The 14,321-nt window shown below is 43.0% G+C and overlaps 1 protein-coding gene across 4 annotated transcripts in view; it reads right to left on the reverse strand.

Moving 5' to 3' along the window:
* Positions 1-276: 276 nt before the first annotated feature.
* The window catches only part of LOC131838352 (chromatin remodeling regulator CECR2), a 172,752-nt gene continuing 158,707 nt past the window's right edge, over positions 277-14,321 (reverse strand). For 2 of the 4 annotated variants that reach the window (XM_059184334.1, XM_059184332.1), the window contains 4 exons: positions 13,339-14,188; positions 3,040-4,465; positions 1,547-1,658; positions 277-786 (listed from right to left, as the gene is read on the reverse strand). In XM_059184334.1, coding sequence (XP_059040317.1) covers positions 781-786; positions 1,547-1,658; positions 3,040-4,465; positions 13,339-14,188 — 2,394 coding nt within the window. In that variant the 3' untranslated portion in view covers positions 277-780. The remainder of the gene's footprint in view (positions 787-1,546; positions 1,659-3,039; positions 4,466-13,338; positions 14,189-14,321) is intronic. The other 2 variants (XM_059184335.1, XM_059184333.1) reach the window with 2 other exon arrangements.

Here is a 14,321-nt window from a genome sequence, read left to right on the forward strand (position 1 = left end):
TCCATCTCCAAACTGAGACACTCAACAGTCAGGGGGCAGTGCAACGGTACCCTCGGGCTGATTGGAAAGAAGTCCTTTAACGAACAAAGGACAGCTAGTCACTGAAAAAACAGTGACAATTTATAAGCGTAAACTTTTCCTACCCTCTTCTCCAGCTCCCAAGAAGTATTCAGTGTGACATGATTGTAAACAGATAAGGATCACTCTAGTGCTTCGTGCCCACCACAGTTAGGACTTCCATTTCTTCCACATCCCCACCCACCCTTCCCACTTATGTACAATACATTCACCACTAACAACAAAAATTATTTTTAAAAGGCAACATGAAAATTCTGTAAACTGGACCCAGCTCCAAACACATGAATACTAAGAGAAGTCCCTTCCCCAAATATATACCTGAGTTTAGCTGCTCATGAAAGTTCAGAAGCACCACTCCATTCTTAAGTGTGACCCCCTCCCCCAAGTTTAAGATGATTTTCCCTGAACGAGAGTCTCAGGACTTAGAACAGCCATGACTAATTTCAGTTCATTTGTTCTTGACCATCAGCCAAACGAGGGATCCCCAACCAAGGACCTTTACAAGCTGGTGTTAGTCTAAGGAGTATGCTTCTAAGGCTCCAGGAAAGGCTCCAGCTCTTGGACGGCGAGATGGGATGCCCTATGAAGGGGTGTGGCAGGGTAACAGGAATAGAGATGGGCAGGGATCGTTTCCCTAAATTCTCCATGTTCCAGTCTTCATGTGCAGCTTTCTGTTTCCTTGGGGTTTATTTCCTCCTTGGACTAGCTCTGAGAGACAATTAAAGACAATTAAGCAAAATTAACAATTGTGTTGTTTAAAGTAATTCAATAAGCCAAAGAGCTGTACATGTTCCTCTCCATCAGGGAAAGTGGCTTGGTCTTGTTTTAGCCATCACAGTTTACTTCCAGAGGGTGGGCTATCAGGTTCCAGACCTCTGCACACAGACCCCCAACCTCAGCTCTCAGGAGCAGTAGGCCTCCCCGCACACTAGGGGATGAAATTGATGTTGCTGATGACAATTACTTCACAGTGGTCAAGGAAGAAGGGGAAGTGAGAGAGTGTGTGGAGAGAGCCGGAACGCAGTGATTAGCACACAAGAAGCACCTGAAGGGAGCTCCTTTTAAAAACCCGAGTGCATCGTCTCTCTCAGATGAAACAGGTGGAAAGAGATAAAAAATACGAAGCTATCATATCAAAATAAATGCTAGTGGCCTATTTGGAAAAATGAAGCTTGAACAATCCCCAAACAGCTGGTTACCACAAGAAGAGAAACACATGGAAAACAAAACAGAAGCTACTTCCCAGGTCATCTTCTCATTTTTTCCCCACTGTGGAATCCATTGGGAGCACTGGGCCCGAGTGGCCCTTTCTCCTAGGCTGGTAGTAGGACACGAAACACTTTCCAGTTCAAGGTCCTCTATTAACAGGACACCTTAAAAGATTTTCTGAGAGTCACGATAAACTCACAATGAACATTTCTTGCTCCCTGGAATCACAACAGAAGTTCTAAGTTTTGATAATTTTTACCTGATCGAGAGGAAGTGTGGGGGGCTTATGTGGTGGAAGCTCTTCCTGGGACGCTGCTGGTGCTGGGGTCTTTGGGAACGAGGACTGTGACTGGCCTGGATGCATTTGCATTCTACAGCCACAAGAAAAGAGCAGTTAAGAATGAATGAAGACATACTAATTAGAAAGGAAAGAGATACTTCAGTTAAAATCTCAGGCAGATACTGCCTTAATTATCTAGGAATCAATCATGGAATCGATATGAGAAGAAAGCAACATTTTGTAACTCCAGGTGTGATGCAGTCAGTACATGATACCACCTAGGAGGGCTCTTGACATGGGTTTAACTGGACTCCAAACAGGAGGGAACAATGAGAAGAATCCAAAATCTGGGACATCACACGTGAGAACTTGCCTCAAATCTTTGGAAAACAAAATGGAACTAAACAAAGATAGAATCCACGTTGTAAATTAAGAGACTAAACAGAGCAACCAAATGTTAACCTTACATGGATCTTGGCTGGCGGAGGGGAGATAAAACAAACACAGCTGTAAAAGACATTTTGGGGACAACTGGAGAAATTAAATAAGGACTCTACATTAAACCACTATCACTGCTATTTTCTGCGGGTGGAGTAACAGTTTGATATTGTGCTCCGGGAGAATTTCATTATCCCTAGCAGATGCATGCAGTCATGAAGTCTGCAACTTCCTTCCCAACGGTTTAAAAGAAAAGACAAGGAAACAAAACAAACATATTTAGTGAGGTATAAAATTAATATGGCAAAATGTTAAATGTGGAAGAGGTCTTGGAGGTAAGCTTAGGCTGGCACTAAAAGGGGCACATTAGTGCTTAAGTTGGATGGTACTGGTTTTGAGATTAGGCTTCATAACCTTAATGTAAACAACTTCATTTAAACATCTTTTATATACTACATATTTGAAAATCTCCTGGTTCACAGATCACCTCACTGAGTCTTAAAAACATCATTATTTGGAAAATTCTCAACGAGACTGTATTTGACTTGTTTTAATTCTGGATAAACCCGTTTCTTTATTCAGTGTTAGGGGGAGAAGTGAGAGGTAAGGGATAAAACCTGAACATTACAGATGACCTCCCTCAACCTCAAGGTTTGAGAGAGACATATTTTACCTTGACCAGAGTATCTGAACTTAGCAGCAATGTGGACACCTCTGCTTATGGCTCTCCAACTGTGGTTCTGACGTTTCCCGTCTCAAAACTTAACTGAACAGTCATTTACATGCCAGTTCACTTTCATGAGGGAAAAAAATGCCAAAGATAAAATCGGACTCTAAGGCAGCAACATTTCTATTAAGTCTCCAGCAAGGATTCCCATGCTTTCCTTAGACACAGACCATTAAAGGTTATCACCTTCATTTCTAAGGCCATTTTTCTTTCTAAAACTAACATCTATTCTTTTCTCAGGAAAAAACCAAACCAAAACAACCCAACAAAAAACAAAAACCAAAAAAACCATTTAATGTAATCTTACCCTGATGGTCTGTACATTTCCTGGAAAGGTCCCCTTATTCCACTTCCAGTGCCAATTTGTTCCATCATTACAGCTTGAAAGTGACCCAGGCCCTCTTCTTGGCAGCGATAGATGGGGCCTTCCTGAGAGAGGCCGTTGGGCTGGGCAGCCACTGGATGGTGAGGCGGTTGAGCAGTCACGGGGGAAGTGTAAGCCCTGGGCTGGAAATGACTGGTGGGCCTCTGAGGTGTGTAAGGAGGCCCCGTCTGTAGCATCACGCCATGAGGCTGGAAAGTTGATGAACCAAATCCCATCCCTGAACTCAGAGGTGGAGGAGGAGTTCCATAAAGATACTCGCTTGCTGACAATGAGCTTTGCCGCTTGGTAGCTGCGTTATGGTTGTCCAGGTCTAAAAACTCTTTGGGACTCTCTGGCCTCTCTACAGATTCATCTAGCTTGTCTTCCTCTGGACCGGGATTCTGCCCATCAGTTGAGACTACTTTAGCAGCCACTGCATCCATTTGGGTTGGGGAAGTTAAGGCAGCATTCAGTGTATCACAGCCTTGCAGATTAGTCAAGGTGCTCTTATCTGAGAAGAGGGGCCTTGATGGGGGGGCTGGATTAGGTGGTGGGAGCCCACTTGGACTTCCTGGGGGATGAAGATGTCTCTGCCAGTCAGAAAAGCCCTGTGGACACGGATAATAAGGAGTTCGCTGATAGTGATGGTAGGAAGGCTGAGGTGGTGACTGGTAGGAATACCTCATTGCTTGGTGGGGGCGATACTGGGGAAAGACTCCAGAATGAGGGTTGTTAGACTGAAAGCCCCTAGGGGGGAAATGCTGAGGATGGGACACTGAGGGTTTACTTCCCATCACAGGGCCCAAACCTTGCAGGCCTGGACTGATGTGGTAATGTGTAGCTGAATTTGGGTATTCCAGGCCAGGCATGTACAAGGGGGAAAACTGGCTTACAGCGCCTCCCATCAGACTGGGGTCTGTGTTGGGAGGTGTGGCTGGGTTCTGCCTTGTACATGGGATGGTTTCTGGTAGCACTTTGCCTTTGGGGCAGAGTGGCTTTTCTGAACCACTACCACCAAGGCCTTTCCCTTCTGAGCCACAAGGGGATGCTTCAACAATCAGTCCGTTTTCGGGGAGAGCCACTCTCTCTGCCAGAGTGGAGAGGTCTTGCATACACCCCTGAGAGGCTGGACTGGTAGAGCCACTCTCTGTGGGCCATGTGTTCTTGCTCTTTGTTGCCTTCCAGTTGTCGCCAGATTCTGAGGAGTTGCTTTTGAGCTCTGGGCCCTCTGTTTCCCTTTCTTGTGGTGAGCTCTGCCTGGTACAGTCAGTCTGCAAGGGAGGTGTAGGGTGAGGTAGCTGTTTGAGGTACATCCCCTCTGAAGCACCCATGTTTGGTGGTTTCTCCTCAAGCCCAGTCAAGGGATCTGCTGTAAGAAAAATGCAGAACAAAAGAGTAATTCAGTAGCTGAAATGACAATACTGATGGGGATGGTAGTGAAAAGAACATGAAGGCAGTCAGGGACAGGTGGGGCTGAGGTGGATATATGGCAATTCAAGCATCAGCTAAAACTTTTGAGTCCCTGAAAGGATTCATGATGTTGAGGCCTTTGTAAACTCCTCCTTATAGACCAGGAAGTAAGACCTAGCACATCTATAGCTACTCATAAAGTCTGGCAAAGAATGGAGATGTCCCTGCCTCTCTCTTGCTGTGCTGTGTGAGCCTGAGGTAATTCAGGTATATGCATGTCCTGTATGGAGATCAATAAGAACCAGAACATGATGGATCTATATCAAGAGGGCTGCCTCCTGACGTCTGCGCCATCAGAACGTATGTTCCACAGCAGCACGGACTTTGTTTCCTTCCCCATCAATCTTAGTACTTGTACACAACAGAAATTTACAACACACAAATAAATTAATTTACTAGACTCAAATGCTTAATTACAAACTCAGGATTCTTTACATTGTTATTGTGTCAGACCAGAAATATGGTCTTATTTTTTTAATAATTTTTTCAAGTAGAACAGAGTTGTTGCTCAGGTGTGATCTAAATACAATTCTAAAAACGGATGTAAAAACAGATCATAAAGATAAGATTAAAGATTCATACATTACAACTTTTAAAGACCCACTAAAATCTCAGTCAACTAATTAACTAGTGCTGGTTGAAAAATCAAAGGTAAAAGTTATACAACAAAATTTAAATCTATACTTCTCATTATTTTATCAACATAAAACATGGAAACTAACAAACAGACTTATTCACAGTTTCACCAGAGGGTGAATTCCAGACCCCATTTGAAATCAGTATTAGACTGATTAGCTAGACCTGGTAGTCACAAAACAGGCCTTCCCTCAGAATGAACACCGCTGAGCAGGGGCGCTGGGTGGCTCAGCTGGTGAAGCATCTGCCCTTGGCTCAGGTCCTGATCCCAGGGTCCTGGGATTGAGTCCCAAATCGGGTTCCCTGCTGTGGGGAGCCTGCTTCTCATTCTCTCTCTCAAATGAATAAAAAAAAAAAAAAAAAAAAAAAAAAAAGAAAGACTAGGTTGGGGAAGATGGCAGGGTAGGAGGATCCTAAGCTCATCTCCTCTCATGAATACAACTAGATAACTAGGTAACACCCATATCAGTATAAATAACCAAGGAAAAGACTTGGAAGACTGTCGAAACAGACTCTCCATAGCTAAATGTAGAGCAGAGGCCACATCACAGAGGGTGTGAAAGACAGAGATGTTGTCAGGAGCCAAGTGGATCCTTGGGATTGTCCTCTGTGCACCAGCACGGAGAAGAGGGCAGAGGAGATCCCAAGACAGGAACCCCAGGTATGGGGGAACTGAATGGGTAAAATCAATCTCTCTAACATTTGGCTTTGAAAACCAAAGGGGCCCAAGAATCTGGGGGCTTATTAACATCTTATTAAAACTCAGTGGGGGTGGGTGCCTGTGTGGCTCAGTGGGATAAAGCCTCTGCTTTCAGCTCAGGTCACGATCTCAGGGTCCTGGGATCAAACCCCATATCAACCCACATCGGGCTCTCTGCCTGGCAGGGGAGCCCGTTTCCTCCTCTCTCTCTGCCTGCCTCTCTGCCTACTTGTGATCTTTGTCAAATAAATAAATAAAATCTTAAAAAAAAACCCCACCAAAAAACCCAAAAAACTCAGGGGGCTCAGCTTTGTGAGAGCCAGGATGGTAGAGTCCCTGCCCTTAAAGAGACAGTACAACAGTGCCATGGAGATTGAGCATAGAAGCAGCAGTGTGAAAAATACCTGACATATGTGGAAAGGAGATTTATTTACTAATGAGTGTATATTGGAGGGGCAGGGATATTTGGGAGACCTCTCTATGAACAAAAGACCTGGTCAACACCATTTTCCTCCTCTGCTCCCAGCCTAGATAGAGGGACAACTGCAGGAACCAGTGTAGGGCCAACACTGGTTACATAGCAGAACAGTTTGCCCTCCCCAACGTTTGCCTACAGAAATATCCTCTCCATCCAAGCCTGGGCAACTGCAGTGCTCTTCTGCAGTGGACTGATGCAGAGCTTCCTGGCCCTCCATGGGCCTGTTCCCGCATTTTCCTGTTGACCTGGCACCTTCAATATGCCCTTAGCTGGAGCCCACCCAAAGCGGTGCCGCAAGCCTGGAGAGGTGCAAGCAGCCAGGAAAAGGACCAGCACCCCACCCCTCCAGAGAGACTCCTTCCCTGGAGAAAAGGGAAGATAACCACACGTAATAGTGCCATTGAGGCCCCCCGCACTGGGCAGGGGGCAGACAGCTATTTTGACTGAAAGCCACCCTCACCAATGGAAGCTTCTCGGAGGACAACACGGGAAAGCACCCAGAAGTCTGGTGCTACTTCACCTCTGGCAAATGCCTGGTCTGACTCAACTCAAGCCCAGGGTGGCACCAGATTGGCCCACTAACAACACAGGGATCAAACCCTGCCTACAAAAGGCAGAGCCACTGCACATGACTGGACTGAAGGCAAATGTGGTTCAGTCACAACAGCAGGATGCACACACTACACACAGGAGAAACCCCTGAAGCGCCAGGTTATGAACAGGGGATTGTACTGCAGGGCACTATAGGACCTCTTCTTCACAAGGCCATTACTTCCAAGAGCAGAGGACACAGCTGATTTTCCTAACACACAGAAACAGACACAGAGAGTCAGATAAAATGAAGAGATGAGGAGTATGTCCCAAAGGAAAGATCAGGACAAAAATCACAGCAAGAGAACGAAATGAAATGGAAGTAAGTAATATGCCTGATAGAGAATTTAAAGTAATGGTCACAGAGATCTTCACTGGACCTGAGAAAGGAGTGGGGGACCTCAAAGAGACCCTCAAGAAAGATAGAAAACAAAAAAAGAACAAATCAGAAATAAAGAACACGGGGCGCCTGGGTGGCTCAGTGGGTTAAGCCACTGCCTTCGGCTCAGGTCATGATCTTGGGGTCCTGGGATCAAGTCCCGCATCGGGCTCTCTGCTCTGCAGGGAGCTTGCTTCCTCCTCTCTGTCTCTGTCTACCTCTCTGCCTACTTGTGATCTCTCTCTGTCAAATAAATAAATAAAATCTTAAAAAAAAAAAAAAAAAAAAAGAAATAAAGAACACAATAACTGAAATTAAAAATACACTACAATGGATTAATAGTACACTAGAGGAAGAAGAAAGAATCAGAAACTTGCAAGACAGAATGCGATTAAACTGAATAGGTGAAAAAAAAAAGAAAACAGACTTAGAGAACTCAGTAACAACCATCACATGTAATAATAATGACATTATATGGATCCCAGGAGAGAAGGGGGGAATAAAATCATTTTGAAGAAATAATAGCTGAAAACTTCCTGAATCTGGGAAGGAAACAGAAATCCAGATCCAGGAGGCACAGAGATGCCCCAACAAAATCAACTCAAGGAGGTCAACATGAAAACACACAGGAATTAAAAAGACAAAAATGTAGTGAGAAGAATTTTTAAAGTAAGAAAGACAAAAAGAAAATAGTTATATAAAAGAGAAACCCTCTAAGACTATAAGCTCATTTTTCCACAGAAACTTTACAGGCTAGAAGGGAATGTGAGGATAGTGCTGAAAGTGCTGCAAGAAAAAAAAAACACCAGCAGCAAAGAATTATTTATCCAGCAAGGGTAGCATCCAGACTAGGAGAGTTTCCCCGACAAACAAAAGTTTGGCACCACTACACCACTACACCAAACCTATCAGAAATGTTAAAGGGAACTCTGAGTGGGAAGGAAAGACCATAAGCAGGAATAAGAAAAGTAGGAAGCACAAAAGCAGTAAAATGATCTAGAAAAATCAGTCAAGTGATTCATAAAATAAAAGGATATGAAGTATGACTCCACATACCTAAAACCTGGGGGAGTTGTGGAGGCATGATGGCAATAAAGAACAGGTTCAAACTTAAGTGACCATCAGCTTAATACAGACTGCTATATGCAGAAGATGGTATATATATATCTAATAGTAACCACAGATCAAAAACCAGTAACTGATATGCAAAAAATACAGAGAAAGGAATCCAAGTATACTTGGATTCACTATAAAACACCAGCAAACCATGACAGAAGAGAAGAAAGGAACAGAGAACTACAAATATATCCATTAAACAAGTAATAATATCACCATGTACATACCTACCAATAACTATTCTGAATGTAAATGGACTAAATGTTACAATCAAAAGATATAGGGTGATGGAATGGATTAAAAAAAAGAACCTTCTATATGGTGCCTATGAGAGACTCATTTCAGAGTGAAAAACATAAGCAGACTGAAAGAAAAGGGATAGAGAATTTATCATGCAAATGGATGTCAAAAGAAATCCGAGATAGCAATATTTATAAATTTGATTTTATATTTTATATTTTTTATATTTAGATAGATTTTATATTTTTAAAATATTTTTATTTATTTATTTGACAGAGAGACAGCAAGAGAGGGAATATAAGCAGGGGGAGAGGGAGAGGGAGAAGCAGGCTTCCCGCTGAGCAGGGAGTCTGATGTGGAGCTTGATCCCAGGACTTGATCATGACCTGAACCTAAGGCAGCTGCTTAATGACTGAGCCACCCAGGTACAAAAAAAACTTTACACAAAGACTATAAAAAGGAAAAAAAGAAGGACACTACAAAATCATAAAGGGAAGATTCAAGAAGAAGATGTAGCAATAGTAAAATACTTATGTACCAAACAGGGAGCATCCAAATACATAAAGTAGCTAATCGCAAACATAGAGATAGTAATTGATAGGAATATAGTAATAGCAGGGGAATTTCACACCTCACGTATATCAATGGACAGATCATCCAAGCAGAAAATCAACAAGGAAGGAATAGCTTTTATTTTGTTTTTTAGAGTTGGGGAGAGGCAGAGGGACAAAGAATCTTGGGTGAGGTTTTTTTTTTTTTTTTAAGATTTTATTTATTTGAGAGAGAGAAAACAGAAACAAGTGGGGACAGAGGCTGAAGGACAGGGAGAAGCAGACTCCTTGATGAGCACAGAGCCTGATGCTGGGCTTGACCACAGGAACCTGCAATCATGACATAAGTCAGAGGCTTAACTGACTGACCTACCAGGTGCTCCTTGACAGAGAGAATCTTAAGAAGGTTCCATACCCAGCAGTGAGCCTGACACCAGGCTCAATCTCATTACCTGAGCTGAAATCAAGAGTCAGATGCTTAACTGACTTAGTCACCCAGGTGTCCGGCCAGCGGCTTTCTGAATGACATACCATCTGGATCTAACAAAAACATTCTAAACATTCCATCCTAAAACATCAAAATACATACTCCTTTCAAGTGCATACGGAACATTCTCTAGAAGAGATCAAATAGTAGGTCACAAAACAAATCTCAACAAATTTGAAAAGACTGAAGTCATACCATGCATCTTTTCTGATCATAACGTTATCAAACTAGAAATCTACCACAAGAAGAAATCTGGAAAGAACAAAAGTACACGGAGGTTGGGACACCTGGGTGGCTCAGTTGGTTAAGGGTCTGCCTTCAGCTCGGGTCATGATCCCAGAAACCTGGGCTCCCTCCCACACTGGGCTCCCTGCTCAGCTGGAAGCCTGCCTCTCCTCCTGTCCCTCCCTCCACTCATCCTCTCTCTCTCTCTATCTCTCTCAAATAAACAAATAAAATCTTAAAAAAAAAAAAAAAAAGAACAGATATTGTTAAGATGTCCATGTCACCCAAAGCAATCTATAAATTCAATATAATCTCTATTAAAACACCAACAGCATTTTTCACAGAAATAGAATTAAACTTTGTATGGAACCACAAAAGACCCCAAATAGGCAAAGCAGTCAGGACAAAGAAAAACAAAGGTGGAGCTGTCCCAGTCCCAGATATCAAGCTACAGTACAAAGTGGTCATAACCAAAACGGAATCATAGTGGCACAAAAAAAGACACATAGATCAGGGGAACAAAACAGCCCAGAAATGAACCCACAATTATATGGTCAATTAATCCTTCACAAAGGAGGCAAGGATATGCAATGTGAAAAAGACAGTCTCTTCAACAAATGGTGCTCAGAGAACTGAACAACCACTTGCAAAAGAGGATAGACAGGTCTCCAGACGCAATGGAAACAAAAGCAAAAATTAAGTACTGGGACTACCTGAAAATAGAAAGATTCTGCAGAGCAAATCGATAAAACTAAAAGGAAATAGGTTAAGACATTTGCAAATGATGTATCTGATAAAGGGTTAGTATCCAAAATATAAAGAACTGGTAGAACTCAACAACCAAAACCCAAATAATCCAATTAAAAATGGGCAGAAGACATGAACATGCATTTCTTCAAATAAGACATTTAGATAGCCAAAGGACACATGAAAAGATGCTCAACATCACTTATCATAAAGGAAATGCAAATCGAAACCACAATGAGATATCACTTCACACCCACCAGAATGGCTAAAATAAAAAAACCATAAGAAAATAAAAATGTTGGTGAGGATGTAGAGAAAAATGAACCCTCGGACACTGTTGGTGGGAATGCAAACTGGTGCAGCCACTCTGGAAAATAGTATGGATGTAATTCAAAAAAATAAAAACAGAATTAGCAGTAATTCCACTACTGGGTATTTATCCAAAGAACATGAAACACTAATTTGAAAAGGTTTATATGCATCCCTATGTTTACTGTAGCACTATCTACAATAGTCAAGATATGGAAGCCTGTGTCTACTGAAAGATGGATGGATAGAGGTGGTATGTATACACAATGGACTATTACTCAGCCACAAAAATAATGAATATTGCTATTTGCATTAATGTGGATGAAGGGTGTAGTGCTAAGTGAAATAAATCAAAGAAAGACAAATACCATATGATTTCAGTCATATGTGAAATTTAAAAAACAAAACAAATGAACAAAGAAAAAGACAAACCAAAAACCAAACTCTTAACTACAGAGAACAAACTGTTGGTTAACAGAGGGGAGGCAGTGGAAAGATGGGTGAAATAGGTGATGGAGATTAAGAGCACACTTATCACAAGGAGTACTGAGTAATGTATTGAAGTGCTGAATCACAGTAACTCTGTACGTTAACTATAGTGGAATTATAGTTTAAAAAAAAAAGTATTAGTACGTAGCTAAACAAATAAAAATAAAAACTAATTCTGAGTTCTAGGCCTACCATCAATTTTAGATGGACTATTCATATCTGATCAGTCTTCCTTTTTTAAAATGATTTTATTTACTGAGAGAGAGTATGAGTGCAAATAGGGGAGGGGCAGATGGAGAGATTCTAAAGCAGAGTCCATGCTGGGCACAGAGCCTGAAGCAGGGCTTGACCCCATAACCCTGAGATCATGACCTGACCCTAAATCACGAGTCAGATGCTTAAGTGACTGAGCCACCCACATGCCCCTCTCCATTCATATATTGAAAAAAATAATATACATGGTGGACATCTATCCTACAAACAAGCACTAATTACAAATAGTATTCATCTTCTCAATATTCAGGTTAATCTCTCACCCTTTTTAAAGATTTTATTTGCTTATTTGAGAGACAACAAGAGAGTGAGAGAGAGCGAGCGAGAGCACAAGCAGCGGGGAGGAGCAAAGGGAGAAGCAGACTCCCAATGAGCAGGGAGTACAACATGAGGCTCAATCCCAGGACCTGGGGATCATGACCTGAGCCTAAGATATTTCTAAGAACTCCCTTCAAGCTTTGCTTCTTAGTAGCTATAAACATGTGTCCCAGGAATAGAAGAATGGGAATAATTAGACTTTAAGTACTGAAAACTTATCCTATAATGATAATTTTTAAGAAGGTTATTTTTTAATTTTTTAAATAAACATATAATGTATTTTTATCCTCAGGGGTACAGGTCTGCGAATCGCCAGGTTTACACATTTCACAGCACTCACCATAGCACATACCCTCCCCAATGTCCATAACCCCACCACCACCCTCTCCTGACCCCCCATCCCAAGAGGGTCATTTTTTTTTTTTTTTTTTTTTTTTTAAGATTTTATTTATTTATTTGTCAGAGAGAGAGCGAGCGAGAGCAAGCACAGGCAGACAGAGTGGAAGGCAGAGTCAGAGGGAGAAGCAGGCTCCCTGCGGAGCAAGGAGCCCGATGTGGGACTCGATCCCAGGACGCCGGGATCACGACCTGAGCCGAAGGCAGCTGCTTAACCAACTGAGCCACCCAGGCGTCCCCCAAGAGGGTCATTTTTAATGGCACTTTGATGATGTAGTGGTTGAGAGCATGGATGGTGGATCAAGTGGGTATGGATACAAATCTCAGCTCCATCACTTACTAGCGAGTTGAAGGCAAATAGCTTTGTATCTCGGATTTTCCATCTGTGTAAACAAGTGTAATATAACAGCAGCAAGGGGTGCCTGGGTGGCTCAGTGGGTTAAGCCTCTGCCTTCGGCTCGGGTCATGTTCTCAGGGTCTTTGGATCAAGCCCCACATTGGGGTCTGCTCAATGGGGAGCCTGCCTCCCCTGCTTCTGTCTGCCTCTCTGCCTACTTGCAATCTCTCTCTGTTAAAAAAAAAATGCTGCAAACTCAAAGCGCGTTCTGAGAACTGATTTACTCTATTTACAAGTCTCAAGAAGACTGCACAGTACAGTAAGGACTACATCACTACCAGAAATCTTTTCAGATCTCTGGACCAATACTATGATTCACTCAACCCTGAATGAGTAGTTCAAGAAGCTAGAAAGAAGTTTGACAGTCTTGGTAAAAAAGATTTCTCATGAATTAATGGTTTAAATGTTAGACATCAGACAAAAATGATGGTGTAAATTACCTCGGTCATTCTCAGGCTCTTGTGTTTCACTGCTATCCTGTGTCCTGCCAGGGTTCCCCAAGGTAGGCTTGGGGGCTGACACACTTACTGATGTCGAGTGAGCTACCTGTGAAAAAGGGCCAGATAAATGGGGGGGTGTAGGCTGTTGGGGGTGGTAAGGCACACCTGGTGGGCAAACTCGGGAAGAGAGCTGCTGCATGGCAATCATCTCTGGGCTGTCCATCATGGAGTCCCCTCCTTGCACCCCCCGCAGAGCATGGGAAGGTGCTCCAAAAAGAGAACTTGGTGTTGGGGCTGGAGGTGGCTGTAACCGATGTCCACCAGATTTACAGGGTGGTCGCATATACCCTGAAGAAGCAACTCCATGAGGTAGAAAACTTGATTGTTCAGTCCACTGGTTTGGGGGAAGAGCAGGTCTCATCACTCGGGAATCCATCATATGACCAAGAGCTCGAGGCTGGTGAGAGGGTCCTGGCCCCATGGGGGGCTTCTCATCTGTGCCCAAGGGTCCTGTGTTTGTAGCACCATGGTTTCCATTCCAGACAGCGGTGTGTACTCGATTCAGATACTTGTACGATCGGTACATGTGGCTGGGAGGAGGAATTTCTGAGCTTTCAGGAAAGTCTGGGGGTCGGGCTGGAGCCCCACCATGCCTCGGAGGAATAAATCCTGACTGGAATTGAGTCGGGGGATAAATATTGCCATCCTGACTAGTGCCACCCATCTGTCTAAGCTGCAAAGATCCAGAATGTGATCCCACATTACTGAGGTGTGTCAGCCCCCCACACACTTGCTTCTCCTCTGGAGTGCCTAGCCTGGGTCCTCGGTGGTTGTTAATTCCAACAGGAGGCTGGCAACAAGAAAACAGAAGGAAGCAGAGATTAGTAGATCCACAGAATAAAGTGCTTAATGTACAATAACAGACTCTAAATAATGGAAGATAATGAATTAAATTTAACCTGGTAAGAGACTGTACTTTTGAA

Source organism: Mustela lutreola, chromosome 8, assembly GCF_030435805.1.
Source record: "Mustela lutreola isolate mMusLut2 chromosome 8, mMusLut2.pri, whole genome shotgun sequence".
In the NCBI taxonomy this organism is placed as follows: Eukaryota; Metazoa; Chordata; class Mammalia; order Carnivora; family Mustelidae; genus Mustela; species Mustela lutreola.